The sequence below is a fragment of the Trichosurus vulpecula genome, chromosome 6 (assembly GCF_011100635.1).
Source record: "Trichosurus vulpecula isolate mTriVul1 chromosome 6, mTriVul1.pri, whole genome shotgun sequence".
Classification (NCBI taxonomy): Eukaryota; Metazoa; Chordata; class Mammalia; order Diprotodontia; family Phalangeridae; genus Trichosurus; species Trichosurus vulpecula.
In genome coordinates, this window is record NC_050578.1 from 59,277,535 (window position 1) to 59,300,109 (window position 22,575).

Sequence of the window (22,575 nt, forward strand, 5' to 3'; positions counted from 1 at the left end):
CTAGGACTTCTCGGCTGCAAGGGGCAGATTCTCTGTCTTGCTAAGCAGGACAGCTTTCAATCAGTGTCCTGCTCCCCAAAATGCCAAACCCCAATATTATCCTTGAGTCTTACCACTGTCTTGGATAGTCAAGCTGCCAACATGGTCTAATAGACAAGCACTGGACTGGGAGCCAAGACACTTGGCTTCTTGTGCTAGGTCCACCATTTACTGGCTGGTGTGACCTTAAAGGAAATCATTAACCTCTCTGGATCTCTGGTTCCTTATTTGCAAAATAAGGATATGGGACTACATGGTCTCAGAATACCTTATAGCTCTGCAACTCCATGGAGCTAAATCTTGTAGATTCTTCTTTGTCATTTCTGTAGAATTCATCTCTGTCTGTTCTAACACCCTCAGTCCCAGTCTTGCTCCTTTACCATCCCTTTAACATTTTCAAAAATTAATTTTCATTTTCATTTTTAATAAGCATGAAACAGAAAAAAGAAGATAATAAATTAAAGTGTAGGGTTTTTTAATGTACAGCTTCCTTTTCTTTTTAACTATGTAAAAATGAATTTGTAGCTTTCAAAGCTTTCTCCTTGTCTGACCTTTTTTTCTGGCCTTGCCCTCCTTTTGGAAAAAAAAGAAAAGAAAAAAAAAGTTTTGGTAACAAACAAAACAACATCCCTACTTTGGGAAGAAAAAAAATGTGTACATCTCATTTTGTATATATCCCAAGAGGTATCACTCCTAGACTGCTGTAATAGCTTCCTAACTGACCTCACTGAGTAAAGTCATTGCTGCCTAACACGCTTCCTTTGTTTTCAGTGGGCCAGCATTTCAATAAAGAACTTCTTATTCTGCTATTGAAGATTACCTCAAATCCCAGACACTCTGTGTGGCCACCAAACTGCACTGATTATTTGTTTGTTCATTAAAATAATGATAAATAATAGTTCTTGATACTTTCTTCTCTGGCTTTTCATGACTCTGCTCCCCCTTGGTTCTCTTGCTACTTGTCATATCACTGCTTCTTAGTCACTTTTGCTGATTCTTCATCCAGGTCATGACCACTAACTGTTGGATGTTCCCCAGCTCCTGGGCTCTCTTCTCCTTTCTCTCTGTACTCTTCCACTTGGTGACCTCATCAACTCCCCTGAGTTCAATGATCATCTCTGGGTACATGACTCCCAGATCTATTAGTTAAAGTCTTATCTCTCCTTAGCTTTATCAACACATCACCAACAAATCGTTGGACATTTCAAAGTGGATATCACGAAAGACTCTTACACTCATTATGTAAAAAGTTTTACTCATGATATTTCCCCCAAAATTCTCCCATCTCCCAAACTTCCCTATTCCTGTTGAAGGCATTGTCAGGTTTCTGGCTACCCAGGTTCACAACTGTGTTGTCATTCTCAATCACTTGCCAGAGTTGTGTAGTTTTCTTCACTAGAACCTGAACTATTGCAATAAGTTTCTAAGATGGCTAGCTAGCTAGATAAACAGACAGATGACAAATATTCTCTTTTGAATCTCACAAATAATAGGGTAGGTACTACAGATAATTATTTTCCACATTTGAAAGATAAAGAAAATGAGTCTTAGAGAGGAAAAGGGATTTGTCTGAGGTCACAAAAGTAGAAAGAAGTAGAGACATGAATGAAACTCCAGACCTCTGTCTCCAAACCTTTTTTCCCTGGCTGGGCTTTATACAAAGTGTGGGGGTCTTCCTGACTCCAAATCTGACCCACAATCCTCAGCATCACACTACTTCTCATCCTTAGGTTATCGCTCAACACGGCATGTGCATGAGATAATCACAGAAGGGACCTGACAATTTTTAACTCCCTCATTGTAGATATAAAGAAAATTAAACTGTAGAAAATTTAAACGAGCCTCTCAAAGCCCAAAGCAGAAGCCAAGTCTCTGAGTCCAGTAGTCTGTCCACTGTAGTCTGAGTCTTGGTTTCTTCATATGTAATATGGGGAATGTGAGGAAAGCATTTTGCAGAGCTATTATTACCTAAATGTACATTTTTATTAAATTACAACACAGTGACCCAACTCTGCCTTTCCCTGCCCATAATACCTTGTTTTCTTCAACTTACGTGAGTCCTCTGTCTTCAAGCCTTTGCTCCAATGCCGTCTCTTTCCCAAAGTTTGGCAACTGAAACTTCCTCTCAGCTCCTGGAGAATATTGTCTATTCCATTCAGTTGGCACTTAACACATGCTCTCTCCTATTGCTAGTTATCTTTTTGTGAACACATAGTGTTCTAAGATGCTAGGTTCATTTCAAGGCAGCAAGCATTTATTAAGTACCTAGCATATGCATGGCTCTGCGCTAAGTCCTGGGAAAACAAAAGACAAAATGAAATGATCCTTACCCTCAAAGGACTTACTTTTTTTGCAGGGGGGGGGGGGCGGGCGTTAAAGTCACATGGAGAAGTAAATGCTCATAAAAAAAGAACTCCAGAGTTAAAACATGAGGCTGTGGCATGCATGTAGCTTTAAACATGGAGAAGAGCCACCCAATGCCTGGAGGAGAATGTGGCCCTTGAAGTAAGTCTTCATAGGCATTTGGGATTCCAAGAGCCAGAGAGGTGAGGAAAGAGTGCTTGCCAGAGTTGGGAGAAAGTCTATGCAAAGGCAGGTCTCCTGACTCCAAATATCGCCCTCTTTTTTGTACCGCGTTAGCCATGTGGCAATGGGCAAGTCATTCTTGGATTCTGTATTTCTCAGTCAATCAATAAATAAGCATTTATTATGTGCTTAGTGTGTTCTAGGCGCTGTGTTAGAGGTACAAGGAAAAGCAAAAATAGACATTAAAAGGGTTAGTGATACTTGTCCTGATAGTTTGAGGATAAAATAAGAATGTGTAAAAAGTTGAGTAGAAACTATGAAATCATATATGATTATTACCATTAGTATAACCATAAATATTATCATCTCACTATAATTAACTTCATCCTGGACAGCAGGATGGCAGAGTGAATAGAATGCTGGCCCTGGAATAAGGAGGGCCTGACTTCAAATGTGACCTCAGCCACTTACTAGCTATGTGACTCTGGACAAAGTCGCATAACCCTGTTTCCCTTAGTTCTTCATCTGTAAAGTGAATTGGAGAAGGAAATGGCCAACCTCTCCGGTATTTTTGACTAAAAAACCCCAAGTGGCGTCCCACAGAGTTCGACATGACTGAAACAACTCAGTAACAACAACCACAAACTGACTTCAGGGTTCTATCTCTTTGGCCTAAGAATCAATAAAGCTTGAAGTCTAGGTCTGATACTGACCATCAGTCCATCCATCTAAAGTCATTCACCCTCTACACTTTGGTTTCTTCATATTGAAATGAGGAGCCCAAATGAACTCTTATGGTCCCTTCCATACTTCTAGAATGTTATGTTTTTAAGAAGTAGATTGTAAGCCCCTAAAGGGTCAGACCTCTTTATATACCCAGAGGCAAGCACAATCCTTTGCTCATCACAGGTTCCCCTCCCCCATAAATGTTTGTTTGGGCTGTTTCTGCTGGTTGATTTTCATCCATCTTCTGTGCCGAATATTCATATTTTTTAAAAAAGGAAGCACAAACAATTTAATTTTCATTTCAAATATTAATTGTTACTGTGAGAGTAAATCTCATTTGATCCTCATAAGGTTTTGCGATCTACTTCATAAAACTAAGTGAGATTAGTGCTATAGGTATTGTTATTTGCATTTTAAAGTTGAGGAAAGTTGAGGTTTATACCCAGAGACATACAATTTTTAAAAACCATATTCAGACCCCAGTTTTAAGGCCAGTGATATTTCTACCACACAATGCTTCAAAAATCCACGGACTTAAATGACTAATGTTTTGATTTAAAATGATATTTCAAATATATGCATGGAAGAAATAATATATTGGAAGAGTCTGATAGTTAATGAAGAAGCTGCAGTAGAATTATAATGAAATTAGTTATAGATTTTAAATTCATTATTTATTTTTACAGCACTTCATTTCCATTTGTAGTAAAGAAATACCCCAAAGCAAAAGTAACTGATATATTTACTATGTTTTATATTCCTCATTCTGATCCCAGTCTACCAATTCTCTCCCTCTAGAGCAAATAGTCTTTTGGAGTCAATATTGCACATTTTGATCAGGACTCTGAAATATTTTAGTGGTGTTGGCTTTTATGGTTGTGATTATTGCATTCATTGACCTTTTCCTGGTTCTACTTTTTTCACTCTGCAAAAATCTTATGCTGTTTCTCTGAATTCTTCAAATTCATTATTTATTGCAGTACAATAAATATTTCAATATTCCATTTCACAAATTCTTCATCCATTCCCCAGTTGATATGTACTGAATTTATTTCCATTTTTGCTACCACAAATAACACTGCTACAGATTTTTTTTAAAGAAATTTCTTTATTTATTTTTAGTTTACCACACACGGTTCTACATAGTTTTGAGTTCCAGTTTTTCTCCCCTCCCTCTCCCCTCCCTCCCCAAGACGGCATGAAGTATCATATAACTGTCATGTATAACTTCGCATTGAATTAGTTTATGCACTAGTCAAGTCGTGGAGAAAAATTTTGACCAATGGAATGAATCATGAGAAAGAAGAAACAGAACCAAAAAAAAAAAAACCCAAAAACAAAAACAAAAGAGAAGCAGAAAAGGCGAGCATGTAGTGTGCCTCAGTCTGTATTCAAACTTCGCATTTCTTTGTCTCGATGAAGATAGCATTCTCCATCGTGAGTCCCCTGGAGTTGTCCTTGCCCCTTAGGTTGCTGAGAAAAGCGCAGTATGTCAGGGTTGGTCCTCACGGAATCCATATATCTGTGGCTGTGCACAACGTTCTCCTGGCTCTGCTCCGCTCACTCAGCATTATGTCGTGTAGGTTTTTCCAGGTTGTTATGAAGTCTGCATCATCCCCATTTCTTATGGCACAATAGTATTCCATCACCTTCATATACCACAGCTTGTTCAGCCATTCCCCAATTGATGGGCATCCCTTTGATTTCCAATTCTTGGCTACCACAAAGAGAGCTGCTATAAATATTCTTGTACATATGTTTCCTTTTTGCGCTTGCGTGATTTCTTTGGGATACAACCCTAGAAGTGGTATTGCTGGGTCAAAGGGTATGAACATTTCTATGGCCCTTTGGGCATAGTTCCAAACCACCCTCCAAAATGGCTGGATCAGCTCACAACTCCACCAGCAATGCAACAATGTTCCAATTTCCCCACATCCTTTCCAGCATTTATCATTCTCCTGATTTGTTATTTTAGCCAATCTGACAGGAGAAATGTGGTATCTAAGAGTTGTTTTGATTTGCATTTCTCTAATCAGCAGCGATCCAGAGCATTTTTCCATATGCCTGTGGATAGCTTTAATTTCTTCCTCTGCAAACTGCCTGTTCATATCCTTTGACCATTTCTCAATTGGGGAATGGCTTGTATTCCTATATATTTGGCTCAGCTCCCTGTATATTTTAGAGATGAGGCCTTTATCAGAGATACTAGTTGCAAAGATTTTCTCCCAATTTTCTGCTTCCCTCCTAATTCTTGTTGCATTGGCTTTTTTTGTACAAAAGCATTTCAATTTGACATAATCAAAATTATCCATTTTGCGTTTTGTAATGCTCTCTATCTCTTGTTGGGTCATGAATTCTTTACTTTTCCACAAATCTAATAAATAAACTATTCCTTGCTTTCCCAAATTACTTAGAGTATCAACTTTTACTCCTAAATCATGAACCCATTTTGACTTTATTTTGGTATATGGTGTAAGATATTGGTCTATGCCCAGTTTTTGCCCTACCATTTTTTATGAAAAAACCAATAAAATTGACAAAACTTTGGCCAATTTGATTAAAAAAAAGAAAGAAGAAAATCAAATTACCAGTATAAAAAACGAAAAGGGTGAGGTCACCTCTAATGAAGAGGAAATCAAAACAATAATTAGGACTTATTTTGCCCAACTGTATGCCCATAAATTTGACAACCTTAGAGATATGGATGAATATCTACAAAAACATAAACTGCCCAGACTAACAGAGAAGGAAGTGAAATTTCTTAATGACCCCATATCAGAAAAAGAAATTGAGCAGGCCATCAACGAACTCCCTAGGAAAAAATCTCCAGGGCCAGATGGTTTTACATGTGAATTCTATCAAACATTTAAAGAACAACTAATTCCAATACTTTGTAGACTATTTGGGAAAATAGGTGAAGAAGGAGTCCTACCAAATTCTTTTTATGACACAAATATGGTACTAATACCCCAAACCAGGTAGAGTTAAAACAGAGAAAGAAAATTATAGACCAATTTCTCTAATGAATATTGATGCAAAAATTTTAAATAAAATATTAGCAAAAAGATTGCAGCAACTCATTGCGAGAATAATACACTATGACCAGGTAGGATTTATTCCAGGAATGCAAGGCTGGTTCAATATTAGGAAAACTATTAGCATAATTGACCATATCAACAACAAAACTAGCAGAAACCATATGATCATCTCAATAGACGCAGAAAAAGCCTTTGACAAAGTACAACACCCATTCCTATTAAAAACACTAGAAAGCATAGGAATAAGTGGAACCTTCCTCAAAATTATAAATAGCATCTACCTAAAACCATCAACAAGCATTATTTGTAATGGGGATAAATTAGATGCATTCCCAATAAGATCAGGGGTGAAACAAGGATGTCCATTATCACTCCTATTATTCAGTTTGGTACTAGAAACATTAGCTGTAGCAATAAGAGAAGAAAAAGAAATTGAAGGAATTAGAATAGGAAAAGAAGAAACTAAATTATCACTTTTTGCAGATGATATGATGATTTATCTAGAGAATCCTAGAGAATCAAGTAAAAAACTACTTGAAATAATAAACAACTTTAGCAAAGTTGCAGGATATAAAATAAACCCACATAAATCCTCAGCATTCCTATACATTACTGACAAAGCCCAACAGCAAGAGATAGAAAGAGAAATTCCATTCAAAGTTACTGAAGGCACTATAAAATATTTGGGAGTCTATTTGCCAAGACAAACCCAGGGCCTATATGAACATAACTATGAAACACTTTTCACGCGAATAAAATCAGATCTAAATAAATGGAGAAATATCAGTTGCTCATGGTTAGGCCGAGCTAGTATAATAAAAATGACAATTCTACCTAAATTAATCTATCTATTCAGTGCCATACCAATCGAACTACCAAAAATTTTTTTTACCGAGCTGGACAAAATAATAACAAAATTCATTTGGAAAAACAAGAGGTCTAGAGTATCTAGGGTATTAATGAAAAGACATGCTAGAGATGGTGGCTGAGCCACACCAGATATTAAACTGTACTACACAGCAGCAGTCATCAAAACTGCCTGGTACTGGTTAAGAAACAGGGGTGTGGATCAGTGGAATAGGATAGGTACACAAGTAGGTGAAATCAACAAGTTTAGCAATCTACTCTTTGATAAACCCAAAGAGGCCAGTTTCTGGGCTAATAATTCACTATTTCACAAAAACTGTTGGGAAAATTGGAAAATGGTAGGGCAAAAACTGGGCATAGACCAATATCTTACACACTGCTACAAATTTTTAAAAAAAACTTATAACCTTTCTGTGTATCTTTGATTTCTTTTTCTTTTTATTTATTTTTTTAAAATTTATTTATTTAACATATTTAGATTTCAGCATTGATTTTCACAAGAGTTTGAATTACAAATTTTCTCCCCATTTCTGCCCTCCCCCCACTCCAAGATGACATATATTCTGGTTGCCCTGTTCCCCATTCAGCCCTCCCTTCTGTCACCCCACTCCCCTCCCATCCCCTTTTCCCTTCCTTTCTTGTAGGCCAAGATAAATTTCTACACCCCATTGCCTGTGTATCTTATTCTCTAGTTGCATGCAAAAACTTTTTTTTGTTGTTTTTGAACATCTGTTTTTAAAACTTTGAGTTCCAAATTCTCTCCCCTCTTCCCTTCCCACCCACCCTTCCTAAGAAGTCAAGCAATTCAACACAGGCCACAGGTGTATCATTATGTGTAACCCTTCCACAATACTCATGTTGTGAAAGACTATATTTTGCTCCTTCCCAACCCATCCCCCTTTATTGAATTTTTTCCCTTGACCCTGTCCCCTTTCCAAAGTGTTTGTTTTTGATTACCTCCACCCCCATCTGCCCTCCCCTCCATCATCCCCCCCTTTTTTTATCTTCTTCCCTCTTCTTTCCTGTGGGGTAAGATACCCAATTGAGTATATATGGTATTCCCTCCTCAGGCAAAATTTGATGAGAGCAAGATTCACTCATTCCCCCCTCACCTGCCCTCTCCCCTCCTCCCCCAGAACTGCTTCCTCTTGCCACCTTTATGCGAGATAATCCACCCCGTTCTATCTCTCCCTATCTCTCTCTCTCAATATATTCCTCTCTCATCCCTTAATTTGATTTTCTTTCTTTTAGATATCTTCCCTTCATCTTCAACTCACCCTATTTCCTCTCTCTCTCTCTCTCTCTCTATATATATATATATATATATATTTATATATATATATATATATGTATATATATATGTATATGTATATACACACACACACATACATATATACATACATGCGCATTCACATATGTATATATATACACATATACACATAAACACACACACACATATAGATAGATAGATAGATAGATATACACACATATTCCTTTCAGCTACTATGATATTAAGGTCTCATGAATCATACACATCATCTTTCTATGTAGGAATGTAAACAAAACAGTTCATCTTTAGTCCCTTATGATTTCTCTTTCTTGTTTACCTTTTCATGCTTCTCTTGATTCTTGTGTTTGAAAGTCAGATTTTCTATTCAGCTCTGGTCTTTTCACTGAGAAAGCTTGAAAGTCCTCTATTTTATTGAAAATCCATATTTTGTCTTGGAGCATGATACTCATTTTTGCTGGGTAGGTGATTCTAGGTTTTAATCCTAGCTCCATTGACCTCCGGAATATCGTATTCCAAGCCCTTCGATCTCTTAATGTAGAAGCTGCCAGATCTTGGCTTATTCTGATTGTGTTTCCACAATACTCAAATTGTTTCTTTCTGGCTGCTTGCAGTATTTTCTTCTTGATCTGGGAACTCTGGAATTTGGCGACAATATTCCTAGGAGATTTCTTTTTGGGATCTATTTGAGGAGGCGATCGGTGGATTCTTTCTATTTCTATTTTGCCCTGTGACTCTAGAATATCAGGGCAGTTCTCCTTGATAATTTCTTGAAAGATGATATCTAGACTCTTTTTTTGATCGTGGCTTTCAGGTAGTCCAATAATTTTATATTATCTCTCCTGGATCTATTTTCCAGGTCAGTGATTTTTCCAATGAGATATTTCACATTGTCTTCCATTTTTTCATTCCTTTGGTTCTGTTTTATAATATCTTGATTTCTCATCAAGTCACTAGCTTCCACTTGCTCCAATCTAATTTTTAAGGTAGTATTTTCTTCATTGGTCTTTTGGACCTCCTTTTCCATTTGGCTAATTCTGCCTTTCAAGGCATTCTTCCCCTCATTGGCTTTTTGAAGCTCTTTTGCCATTTGAGTTAGTCTATTTTTTAAGGTGTTGTTTTCTTCATTGTATTTTTCAATATTTTTTTGGGGTCTCCTTTAGCAAGTCGTTGACTTGTTTTTCATGGTTTTCTCGCATCCTTCTCATTTCTCTTCCCAATTTTGCCTCTACTTCTCTAACTTGCTTTTCCAAATCCTTTTTGAGCTCTTCCGTGGCCTGGGACCAGTTCGTGTTTTTCTTGGAGGCTTTTGGTGTAGGCTCTTGCACTTTGTTGACTTCTTAAGGCTGTATGTTTTGGTCTTCTTTGTCACCAAAGAAAGAATCCAATGTCTGAGACTGAATCTGGGTGTGTTTTTGCTGCCTGGCCATATTCCCAACCAACTAACTTGACGCTTGAGTTTTTCAGCGGCGTATGACTGCTTGTAGACTAAAGAGTTCTATGTTCCACATTTGGTGGGGATGCGCCAGCTCTGCCACACCAGCACTCCTCCTTCCCCCAAGAACCCCCAACCCGGACCAGGCTTAGATCTTCAGCAGGCTGTGCAGTCCTGCTTTGATCCGCCACTTAATTCCTCCCACCAGGTGGGCCTGGGGCCGGAAGCAACAGCAGCTATAGCTGCCCCACCTCCGCTGCCCTGGGGGTGGTGGCAGAACCTTGAACTCCTTCCACTCCCGAAGCTTTTCCCACTAACCTTCTCCGCTGTCTTTGGTGTTTGTGGGTTGAGAAGTGTGGTAACTGCCGCAGCTCACTGCCGCAGCTCACTGACTCAGGGTGCTAGGGCCCACTCCACCCAGCTCCTGGTCTGGTTGGTCTGAGTTGCTCACGCTGGGCTCTGCTCTGCTCCACTCCCAGCTCCCAGCTCCCAGCTCCCAGGTCCGTGTGGGATAAACCTCACCCAGAGACCATCCAGGCTGTCCTGGGTTGGAGCCCTGCTTCCCTCTGCTGTTTTGTAGGTTCTGCAGTTCTAGAATTGGTTTAGAGCCATTTTTTATAGGTTTTTGGAGGGATTCAGTGGGGAGCTCATGTTAGTCCCTGCTTTCCAGCCGCCATCTTGGCTCTGCCCAGAGTTTCTTTCTGTATCTTTGTTTTCTTAAAGGTAGTGCTGCTAAATCAAAAGATATGAACAATATATTGACTCTTCTTGCATGGTTCCAGATTGCTTTAGAGACTGGTTACATCAGTTGGCTAGATCTGCTTTGCCTATCTTTCCATAGCCACTCCAGCATTAGTTTTGTCTTTTCTCATCTTTGCCAGTTTTCAGGTGTGAGGTGAAACATGGGTTTTAATTTGCTTTTCTCTGATTATTAGTAATTGAAGCATTTTTAAAAATTGATTATCCGTTTGTATTTCTTTTTCTGAAAACTGCTTGTTCATAGCTTATCTTCTGCAGTACTGGTTTTCTTCTCAGAAATACCAATGCATGATATTTTAGCATTTTATACTTTGATTTTGACAGGTTGTGTCCTTTCCTCTATTAATACAAGAGTTTAACTTCATTACAAAGATTTGGACTACCTTGGAATGGTGCATAAAGTCATGGTGCCTCATAAATGCATTGGAAAATTAATTTTTATGAGCTCTTTGAGAGTAGAAAATTTTTCTCTTGAAGTAGGTACAGTATAATGTATAAGCAGAAAGTTAATGTTGGCATTGTTCCCCAACCAGATACTGAACAAGTATTCAATCTTCAAGAACGGGCTAATGTATAAAACTGACTGATGACTTTTCCTTTCATTTTGTGTTTTTCAAAAGCATATATAACCGTACCATTCCTCAGGGCCCTCTACCTGTTTCATCCTCAAAGTTCCATAACAGTCTAGGTTATGAGAAGTATGTAATGTATAGGGGCCCAAGTCTGATTACTGTCCTACCTTGGCAACACAAAGGCCTACTTTGGAATCAGGCTGAGACAGAAATGGTGGGTGAGAGGTCAGAGAAAGACAATTCTCCTAACTCTCATAGTTATAACAAGATAATACTTTTCACAAGTTTGGAATTTATTGGATCAAATTTTGATCATTGTTAACATGGCTTAACTAAGGTCCCATCATGCAGGCATTCATTCAGTAACCCACATCATCTGGGTCACCTAGAGGGCCACATGAGGGCCCTGAGGCCGCAGGTTCCCCATCCCTGCCCTAGAGACTTAATAGAGTTCCAGCATTTAACAGTGTTGCTAGCAGCTGTTGTGGGGGTGAAAGCCCAACAACGACAGCCCACAGAAGGGCTGCCAGCACAGTTTCTTTGATCTGCTTTTCTAAGGAAAGCAACTTGAAGGGGTTAACAATCTTACTTTAATTAAACATACATATACCATTCACTTAGTTCAGGGGGAAAAGCCAGCACCCTGAACTTCAGAGCTAATAAAAACAAAAATCACATAGACAATATTAACAGAACATTTCTGTCTAACCAAATCACAAATCATAGTTTCCAGAGAGAGAGGCATCAGCATCTGTGTTTTCAAAGCTGGGAGGCTCCAGCGCCTACTCAGAGTCTCGTCTGGTCAAATCACCGGATGCTCTTCCAGTGAGTGAGAACCCCAAAACAAAATGCCAACCTCAGATCTTATATACCCTTCTCAGGGTCATAGGGCCTCACAGCTATGGACTCAAACCTGTGAGAACTAGGCTTTCTTGTTTCTTAAGTAGGTCAAAGACTTGATTCAATCAAAGAAACAAAAGACAACAAAAAGTCCACTTTGCTTGCCCTTACATTTGAAAGTCAAGACCCTTCAAAGGTACTTGATTACCTTAGCATTCTAAAAGAGAAAACAAAAAAGTCCCATCCTAATTACCATAACACAGCAAAACTCTTAACCTGTTTCTTTTCCTAGTGCTGCTTCTACAGTCTCTTGAACACTTTTTTTTTTTTTTTACAACATTGCCCATGCCTGGGATGGTCTCCTTCCCCAACCTGCTTTTGAGTTATGTTGAAATCCCTTTCTTCTTTCAAGGCCCAACTCTAGTCGCATTTACTCTGTGAAACCTTTCCTGACTTCTCACTCCATCACTAAGAGAAAGTGATTATTTCTGTCCTTAGATTTCTCAGAACTTCTTTCCTTAGATTAGCCCTCATCTCACTTATATCCTATGTCTTTTGTACATGACTTTCCCCCTTCAATAGATTAATAATAAAGGGTCTTAATAGCAGGGTCCGTATGCTATCTTTGCATGCCCAACCCTAATTTCTCATAAATGTTGGATAAATAAGAAAGCAGTTTTGAACTTTATGGCTACTGCAATGCCCCAAATTTTATAAAATGATAATTTAAAATTAATTTCATCATTAGGCTGAAGCATTAGAAAAGAATTAATAATGTATGGTGATGTTTCTTTTGAAATACTGTTTTCCTTTTTGAAGGTTCTAAAGAATGCTTAATTTTAATAGGAAAGAATGACAGTCTGTATCACATGAATTCATGCCTCTTTGTCTCCATTTCACTTCATCAGATTAGTAATAGACAGCTCAGGATAGCGAATAGCAAGCCAGTCTTGAGTCATGAAGACATAGGTTCAAGAACCACCTCTGCCATGTACCAGCTTTATGCTCCTGGCAGGTTTTTTAAACTCTCAGTGAGCCAGGCAACTTTCTAAGACTATAAATTGCAGAGCAGTTTTTGGTAGAGGGGATTTCCTCACCCTGAGTTCCCTGCATCAATTTATTGATCAATTTATCAAAACAGATCTGCATGCTCTTCCACTCCCAAAGAAAAATATGTACTGATGCACTGTGTACTAATGTAGTTAATATTGATCGTTACCATTTTAATTAGACTTTTAGCTCCCCCCTCCCCATTTCAAAGTCATATAACTGAACAAAAGTCATTTTTTTTCTAGGAATAGTAGAAGAATACCAGCTTCCCTACCATGACCTGGTACCCAGTGACCCCTCCTATGAAGATATGAGGGAGATCGTATGCATCAAAAAACTTCGTCCCTCCTTTCCCAACAGGTGGAGTAGTGATGAGGTATGAAAGAAAGGCCCCCTGTCCATATGGTACCAAGAGTGACTGATGTCTGGCCAATTTTGTGTGGAAAGCCTGTTGTTGAAGTGCCAATCCTCATTGCAGTGTCTCATTTTAAAAGAGATGTTGGCAATGTAGTGGAGGAAAAATGTATGGAGATCCAAAAGCCTAGAGTGTTAACTGAATGTCTAATTTTCTGAATTTAATGCTGTTCTTTCTCAGAGATATTGACAGGTTACATCACTGCTAAATAATGCTGACATTTTATTTTTTATATCTTGTCAGCTACATCAAGGTTATTTCCATGAGTGACTTTTTTAATGTATTGATTTTACCAATTATTCTCTCCCCACCCCCACACACAGACTTGGTTTCACCATTTCTGTGATCCAAGAGATCAGCATGCTAACAGGTGAAGTTTTATACTTCTTGTCTCATAGATGTGCAAAAAACATATTCAGATGCACTATGGTACATATGACATTCAAAAGTACAAGAAACAGATTAGGTTGGGATTGTTAAAAATGTTGTGGTGCACCTTTGTTAACAACATGAAATGGGAAAGGATTATCACAAAGTGAATGAGCTGAAATTGAGAGATGGTGGGTTATTGCTTCTCAAAGGTATTTCAATAGAGGCAGGATGGTCACTTGTCAGGTATATTATTAGCATGTAAATTCCTTTCTAGTATTGATTGGATCTGATGGCACTAAGGTCCCTTCCATCTCTCAGGTCCTAAGATTCTGTGAATGGTCAGTTTCATAAGACTGATAATAAAGCAATGCCAACCTGATCTGAAAACTGGCAAGGGCAAAGGAAGTAGAGGGAGACAAGACAAGTTCAGGTTTGAAGTTAGTGTGACTAGTTCCAGAGAAGCTGTTTGTGTAATTTTGGTCATTTCATCCCTGTACGGGGGCTTAACTTTCTCAGTTGAGCAGCATTCTTTTCCCCATGTCAGGATCCACTTTTCTTGGCTCTTTATAACACATTCTCATTTTGTCCACCTAACACAATTCCATCATGATAATAGTGGTAGCTTGATTCTTAAAGCGCACCGACATGGACCCTTGTACGTTTTCCATACATGCATGTATCTAGATGGTAGACATAGACAGAAACACTGCTGTTAATTAATGATTCTTCAAGGAAAAAGATGGATTTTGTTTTTATTAAAGGACTTGTAGTATCCTCTTATCCCACCTTGGCAAGTCACTTGTGCACAGTTTCTGAAATGCATAGTGACGTGTACAGGACTGAGATGAAGTCTGGGAAAAGTGTCAAATTCAAAATCATAGACTTTTGAAGTTTCAAGGGATCTCAGTAGCCATCTGGTCCAAGCCATACCCCTAAAAGAATGCCCCACTATAGCACATCCAATAAATGACCATCCAGGCATTCTACACTCTTGCATCAAGGATTTCTAATGAAGCGAGACTAGTAATTGATATACCACACATGAGCACTGGAGACCATGTCTGTGGTTCTAGGAAGAGGTTCTTAATCTTGTTAAATAGTACAATTTAACGTGGTTATTGTAGCAGGCAGCTGTACTTTGGGAATTAGCTTCCTCCTTTGTGTCATATGCAATTAGACAAAAAGAGTTAAACTTAGAAAGTGTTGTAAACAATCTGGGAGCGTGCCGTTGAACCAAGCAAATCCCCTGAATATTTTTATATTTGTTTAATACCGCGTTACAAAGCCAATATGCTGTAGGCAGCAAAACCACCTGTCTGGATCTATCACAACATGGATGACATGAAAGCTGTGCATTAATCCTTTAATCTTGAATCAAAATGGAGCTGAAGATTTTTGTACCTGTAGAGTTTAAAGGAGAAATATCTTTTTCATGCTCAAACTTCAAAGATTCTAAGAAGTGACCCTGTTGATCATAGCACAGTCTGCTAATTGTGCTCTAATATTCCCATTTCTTCCCCACAGTGTCTACGGCAGATGGGGAAACTCATGACAGAATGCTGGGCCCACAATCCTGCATCCCGTCTCACAGCCCTTCGGGTTAAGAAAACACTTGCCAAAATGTCAGAGTCACAGGACATTAAACTCTGATTGAACGGAGAAAGTAAACATCTGGAGATGGCCAACACGTATTTTTCCTTTTTTGGCAAAGCAGAAGATGTTAAAGATGTTTCCATAGTACCAATCTTGAATGACATCCTGCTCCTGAGCAGGATCAGGCCACTTGCTCTCAGGGAAAACCCTGGACAAAGAGTGACATTGCCAATCACAGGCTCGAGGGGCCTGGTTGCAGGAAGGGAAGACCACTTGGGTACCTGATGCAAAAATGATACATGTTGCTTTCTGTGAAAGCCTTGTATTTGGGGATTTTTTTAAGACAAAAAATTCTTTAATTTTTTTTCAAAATAAAACACAATGTAAACGCATATGATGTTGCAGTCAAAACAAAATACAAAGGACAGCTACCCAAAAATGGTGCCTGAAGGGAAAAACAGAATCACTTTCTTTTTCATTTGTGAGAATATGGCATTCCAAGCAAACCTAAAGAGAGTCCATGATGTTTGAGAAGTTGTAATATATCTTAAAAGGCACCTGTCTCCTGCCTCCAAAGACCACATTGCCTAGCACCAGATGTGGGAGTTGCGCTTGCTGAGGTCAGTGTCCCTGCTAGCATAACTAGCAGCCAGCTGATGACTGACCACAATTTCAGCTATCTACAGGTGGTCTTTGGCAGTTTCACAGAATGTGAAACCATTGTACCAGTCAATGCAGTTTGTAGGAATTGAGGCAAAGTAAGTAAATGGCATTGTTATTGTTCAGAAACTCCTCACACTTTTGATTCTGTTACACAGTTACTAAGAAAAGCACCCCTTTTCATTGAACCCAAACAAAGATTTTTTTCTTCTTTTTTTAAAATTTTCATTGTGAAAGTGACTGAAGACTTCAGCACAGAGTTACTCCTCCCTGCAGGGAAGAGCAACAGTAAGTGGAACTACCATCCTTTGGGATGAAGAGAAGGTGCATTGGAAGGAAGATTTTCCTTTGTTGTTGAGTAGGCAAAGCAAGTATGCTGTTTCTTTATATGTGTATAAGAGCCAAACCTAGAAGCATAAGAATAAGCATCTCACATGGTGTATTTCTTATCAATAAGGGGAGGGGATGGCCAGGGAGGAATTTGTGGGATTAAATTCATGGAATTCCAACTAGAAATATAAAAATACAGCCTTCCAAAGGGACAACAGGGAACTTAGGAATGCCCCCAAATATGATGGCTGCTGGGATTTTTTCCCTTGGTGCAAGTATATTGTTTCCACATCCCAGGGGATATTATAGTTATTGACTTCACATATGGAATGTTGACCTGGTTTATTTTATTTTAATTATTCTAATCTTTTGGGATGAGGTTCACTTTTTAATTTATTTCTTCCGAAGGCATTTGTCCATTTACAAATTGTCTCCTCTACTTCGGGGTTTTTAGCTTTTGAGTTCCATGGATAATATCATTATTAGAGCCAGTACTCTTCAGAAAAAACCAGTAGAGCTTTGTAAAATTAAGTTTTAGCCATCCTCCTCAAGTCATCAGAATTCTCTATTTCCACGATTTTCTTAGAAGGAGAATAATTGAGAGACAGGGTAAATTCCTAGGGTTTTAGCCATCTTTTAAGAGAGCCACCAGGGGGCAGTGTGATGTCATGCTTTTTTGCTATAGAGTTATTCGCCAGGGACTTCACAGAGACAAAAGATTGCTGAAAACTCGACGACTGCTTAAAAAATCAAAGAGAATTTTTTTTTCCCTGCAGCTGATGATTTGTTTCTTTCAGAAAATAAATCCTCCAAAAGAAGCTGTGCGGTCTGCTTACATGCTGGTGGCATTGCACTATGTTCAATATTTCGTAATTCATTGTTCTGTGCCTTCCATCCAGATTTTATCACAGCTGGAAAGAAGTACTTCTTTTTGCTGCTGATGCTTTTCTACCTTTTTTTTTTTAAGAGGCAGTTGTGGATAGTTTGGTTTTGAATAAAAGATCTAAATGCTGCTTTAGTCATAACTAAAATAAACTCAGTAGAAACTAAAATGCCAGATGTTAGCATAAGATAAATTTGCTTTTCCTTTTTTTTTTTTGTGAAAGTATTCTGTTCATTGCATCAGAATAGGTTAAAATATGTCTAATTTGCAGAGAACCTTTATATGTGAAGGCCAAGTTGTTCGGAAACAAGTGTGTTGGTTGCTACAGTCAAACAGTGAAGTATTTGTAAAGGGGCTTTCTGGCCACAGCACATTAATTACTCAGGTCTTTCCCAAATTAAACTTGTTATTTCTCTGAAGAAATGTCCCTTATGTCCTTCCTGATCAACCCTTTAGTCACCTTAGAATTGTAGCCAGAATAATTTCTCTCAAATAAAAACTCAAACTCACTTTCACATCACTTGAATCCTCTGAAATCATGAGTCATTTGAAGTATTGAAGAAATTGAAAAGTGAATTTAGATGTTTATCCCAGAGTTGCTAATAAAAATAGCAATAGGGAATAATTAATTACTGCCCTCAAATTGTATGTATTATTTACTCTGTTGAATTAAGACCTTTTTAATCACCAATCTCAATCACTATAGAAATTTGAAGATATTAGTTAGATACTAAAGAAAAGACTGATTAGAGCTTACCTTATGTAAAACTTTATAATAGTTTATCAATAATTCTTTCCCTTTGTTACAGAAACAACATTTTTACAGCAATTGTTTTTAAAAATCAAACTACTTGCAAAACACCATAATATAGAATACTTTTATTTTTATTTCTATGAAAGATCTAGTAGCTGGGCAGATGTTGTTATAAAGAGGAAGAGGGAATAACCTGGAAAATGTTTCTATCAGTTGATTGTTTACTTTCAGGATTATTCTTAACTACAAGTTAATTTAAACTTTCCCCCCCTCCCCTCAAAAGAAGGGATTCTAGGATATCAGTTGGTAGATAATGTAATGTTTGTATGTTAAGATGTTCAGATTTATGTGTGTGTGTGTGTATATGTATGTGTACATATACCTATACACGCATACACACGTGTGTGTGTGTGCGTGTGTGTGTGTGTATAAATATGTATTATGTTTAATTTGGAGTCTGGAATAACTCCAGTATGTGGATTAGGGAGTAAGATATTATGGATGATAAAGCACTAAATGAAGCATAATATTTATTTATGATAATACATAGATTGTTAAATTTTAAGTTGCGATTCTCCAGAATCATTTATGAAGAGACAGACCTTTGGCCTTTCAGGAAAAGACAAAACAAAACAGTTAACACAGCAAGCCTTAATGACCATCCCTTTCCTCTGTAATGCCTGAGGGAGGCAGCCTTGCACAGTGCTCCCAGATTCTATTTACTGGTGCCAAGGTCAGCATTGTTTAACATTTTCATCAAAATTGCAACTAGTCCGAGATGGTAACTACATTTCAGTGACTGAAGACACTTTTCCTATGTGTTCAATTAGAAACAGCAATGTTTTATGTTCTGAGTATTTTCCAGTATACTTTTTTATTGAAGGGTATGTGCAAAGGTCCTAAGAGAAGGGTGATTTTGAAAACTTGACGATGTAATTTAAGTTACAGGTGTGTAGGGAATTGAGTGGTATGTATAGAAGCTTCAGTCTGGGAAAGGACATCAGAAGACGTGACATTTAGCACTTGTGATTTCTCCTGTAATAAACAATGCCATTTCTTTTGGAGAAAACTTGGTGGCTTTATAAAAGTTGGTTATTTTTTTTAATTTGTTTCAAAAGAAGACTAATTTGTATTCTTTTGGGGAACCAGTGCCTTAATGAATCTGTATATACTGTAATTATTCAGAAATAGGGAACAAACAGTTATATTGTATTTGGTACAAATTGTATATGGCTTTGTTTTAACATTCCCCCCAAATAAAATGGTCTCATTCTCCCCATGGAAAGAACAAGCCTCTGTTATCTTTGGTTGTGACTTCTCTTTTTTGAAAAAAAGTTTTGTTTTATTTTGTATTATATTTTCATGTAACATATTTTTACACACTCGATGACTGAATGAAAAGAGAGGGTAACCAATGCAAGGTTTCATTTTCTTTACAAACACCCAATTAAATTTATGCCTGATATAGTTAAGAGGATCATGGGCTATTGATGATTGAGCATGGGGATGGGTTTTCAGGTTTTACATGAAAATGAGCAGCGTTTGTGGGAGAAAATATTGGAATTTCTTATACTATTTGTGTTCATCAGCACTAGAAATTCTAGCTCTTAAAATTCTGGAAAAAAAAACCCTTAAAAAAGGCAGTGTTATACAGAAAAAAGAATGTCACCTTTGGAGAGAAAGGACTTTAATTCAGATCCTAATTCTAGTGGGTGAGACTTGTCTCTTTAAACCACCCTGGGCTTCAGTTTCTTCATCTAAAAAAATGAGGGGATTAGATTAGATGAATGAATAAATTTAAAAAATTAATAAATGCTGTCTATGTGTCAGCTATCTACAGGAATTTCTATATCTTCCTGGAAATAGAAATAAAGGTGAAGAGAGCCCCTGTCCTTCAGGAAGCTTGCATTCTAATAGAGGGGAGGGATAATACATAGAAGGGAATGGTGACTTAGGAGGGGAGAGAGGCAGAGACACACAGAGAGAGAGACAGAGAGACAGAGAGAGACAGAGAGTATGGATGTAACTAAGTATTAGAGTTAATCTCAGGAGTAGACCAAAGGCTAAGGAAGACCTAGAAAGGCTTCTTTAGAAGCTGGGACTTTGGCTGAGATTTGCAGCAAGTCAGGGGAGCCAAGAGCCAGAGATGAGGAAGAAAAGAGGTCTAGGCGCGAAGGACAGCCAGTATAAAGACTGGGTTGAGAAATGGCGTTTGTTTTGTGAGGAACAGCAGGTATGAAGTGCTGAGGTCTTGCACCATCATGGTAGCAGTATACAGTAGTAATATTAGTATTGATTTAATTCATGTACCAGAATGAGAAAGAATGAGGGAAGTGTAGCTGGATGTCCTTATACCATGGTTTTTGGACTTGGGGACAAGGTATTGGGGGAAAAGTGGTGTGTGCAATGACTCTGGATTCATGATCCTATGATCCCAGTGCACCAGCCAACCTTAGTACTTCTTGAAATTACTTATTGAGTCTCAGACTATTGCCCTGCCTTATTAGAGGATCCATAGTTCAGGTTAGTTGAGTTTTAAAATTCTCTTTTTTTCATGTCTGTTGTTATATATCACCTTCATTTTCTAATATGTCCTCCTTTCTCCCCTGCCTGGTGAGACATGCCTTGTAACAGACTTTAAAAGGGCAGAGAGAGAAGCAATTCAGCCAAACTGATAGGCCAACAATGTCTGAGAGCGTATGCAAATTTCACACCCATATTCCCCCAAGAAAAGAGAGGTCCGTTTGTTTTTCAAATCTTAAGGGCAAAGTTGCTTATATAATTTTAATTTTTTGTTACTACTGTCCAAGCCCTTTTTCCATCCACAGTTTTATAGCAATATGGTTTTCTAATTCAGTTTATATCACTCTACCAGTTCATAAAAGGCTTCTTTGAATTATTCATATATATCATATATTACAGTACAATAATGTTCAATTACATTCATGTCCTCAATTTGTTTAGTTATTCCCCAACTGATGGACATCTATTTATTTGCAACTTTTTGTTACCACTAAAAGCACTATAATCAATGCTTTGGTGTGTAGGGATGTGTATTTGGTATATATGTTGGGGTATGTGTGTGTATCTCCAATCAGTTGTCAACTTTTGTCATTTTTACCTTTATACAATCCCTTGTACATATATATGCTTCTTCACCTCACATCTGGACTTTTGCAATAGCAATAGGTTTTTCTTCCTTGCCTCAAGTCTTTCTCTACTCCATTATGTCCTTCACTCAACTATCAAATTGATCTTTCTAAAACACAAGTCAGGCTATATCTTTTCCCCATTCAGTAAATGCCAGTGACTCCCTGTTGCCTCCAAGATCAAAGATAAAATCCTTTGGCTTTTAAAACCCTTTTTAGCCTGGCCCTTTCCTGGTTTTCAGTCTTCTTAAACTTTGCTCTCATCTACTCTCTGATCCAGCGATGCTTATCTTCTTGTGATTTCCCCCCCCCCCCCAAAAGCACTTCATCTCCTGACTGTTTTCCCAGGCTGACCCCCATGCCAAAACTCTCTCCCTCCTGGCTTCCCTGACTTCATGTCTCTGCTAAAATCCCACCTTTTGCAAGAAGCATTTCCTGATACCCTTTAAGGTTAGTGAATTCCCTCTGAGAATATCCTCAATTTTCCTGTATAGAATGGTTTTCATTTTAACCTTCATCACACTGTAAGTTCTTTGAGAGCAGGAACTGTCTTTTACCTTTCTTTGCATTCCTAGTGCTTCACACAGTACCAGGCACATAGTAAGTGCTTGTATGATTTATTGGTTTCAGTCTGCCATGATGCACTATTATAAGGTCAGTTATTCTGTTTGTTATTAAGCTTTCACTCCACTCAGGAATCCTAGTGAGGAATTTCCTTAATACTAAGTCCTGAAAAATAGATTTGTATAGGTTTAAGGAAGAAGTAAAGATGATTCCTGACAAAGTATCTGATTGTTATATTGTTCACTACCCTGGTTTCATATGTGAAATAAATTGTGGCTTTCCATTGACCACAAGGAACAAAAAATCACAGCAGTGCCTGAGATGTCTAAGAACAATTTATTTTTCTTTGCTCTATTTTCAGAGTGAAAAATCAAAACCATTATCTAGGAAAATGTGAGAGACACCATGACATAATGGAGAATTTTCCTGGAAGCAAAAATGACCTGGGGTCAAGACCTGCCTACTGGCTTAGATGACCTTGGGCAAGGGACTTGACCTTTCAGTGGGTTAAGATACTTCCTAAAGCTATTAATTTTAGAGAAGGGGCCTGCCTGCATTGGTAGAAGGATTTTCCACATCAGAGATTTTATTTTTGCTAATTTCAATTCAGATAAACATCAAGCATCTACTATGTGCTAAGCACTGTGTTAAGTGCTGGGGATTCAAAAAGAGGCAAAAGATGCCCTCGAGAAACCTCAAAACTATTGGGGGTTGA

The 22,575-nt window shown here is 38.0% G+C and overlaps 1 protein-coding gene across 1 annotated transcript in view; it reads left to right on the plus strand.

The window, feature by feature from the left end:
• BMPR1B (bone morphogenetic protein receptor type 1B) overlaps window positions 1-19,435 on the plus strand; it is a 210,160-nt gene extending 190,725 nt beyond the window's left edge. The window contains exons 11-12 of the mRNA XM_036764077.1: window positions 13,386-13,516; window positions 15,452-19,435. Coding sequence (XP_036619972.1) covers window positions 13,386-13,516; window positions 15,452-15,577 — 257 coding nt within the window. The 3' untranslated portion in view covers window positions 15,578-19,435. The remainder of the gene's footprint in view (window positions 1-13,385; window positions 13,517-15,451) is intronic.
• Window positions 19,436-22,575: the final 3,140 nt, after the last annotated feature.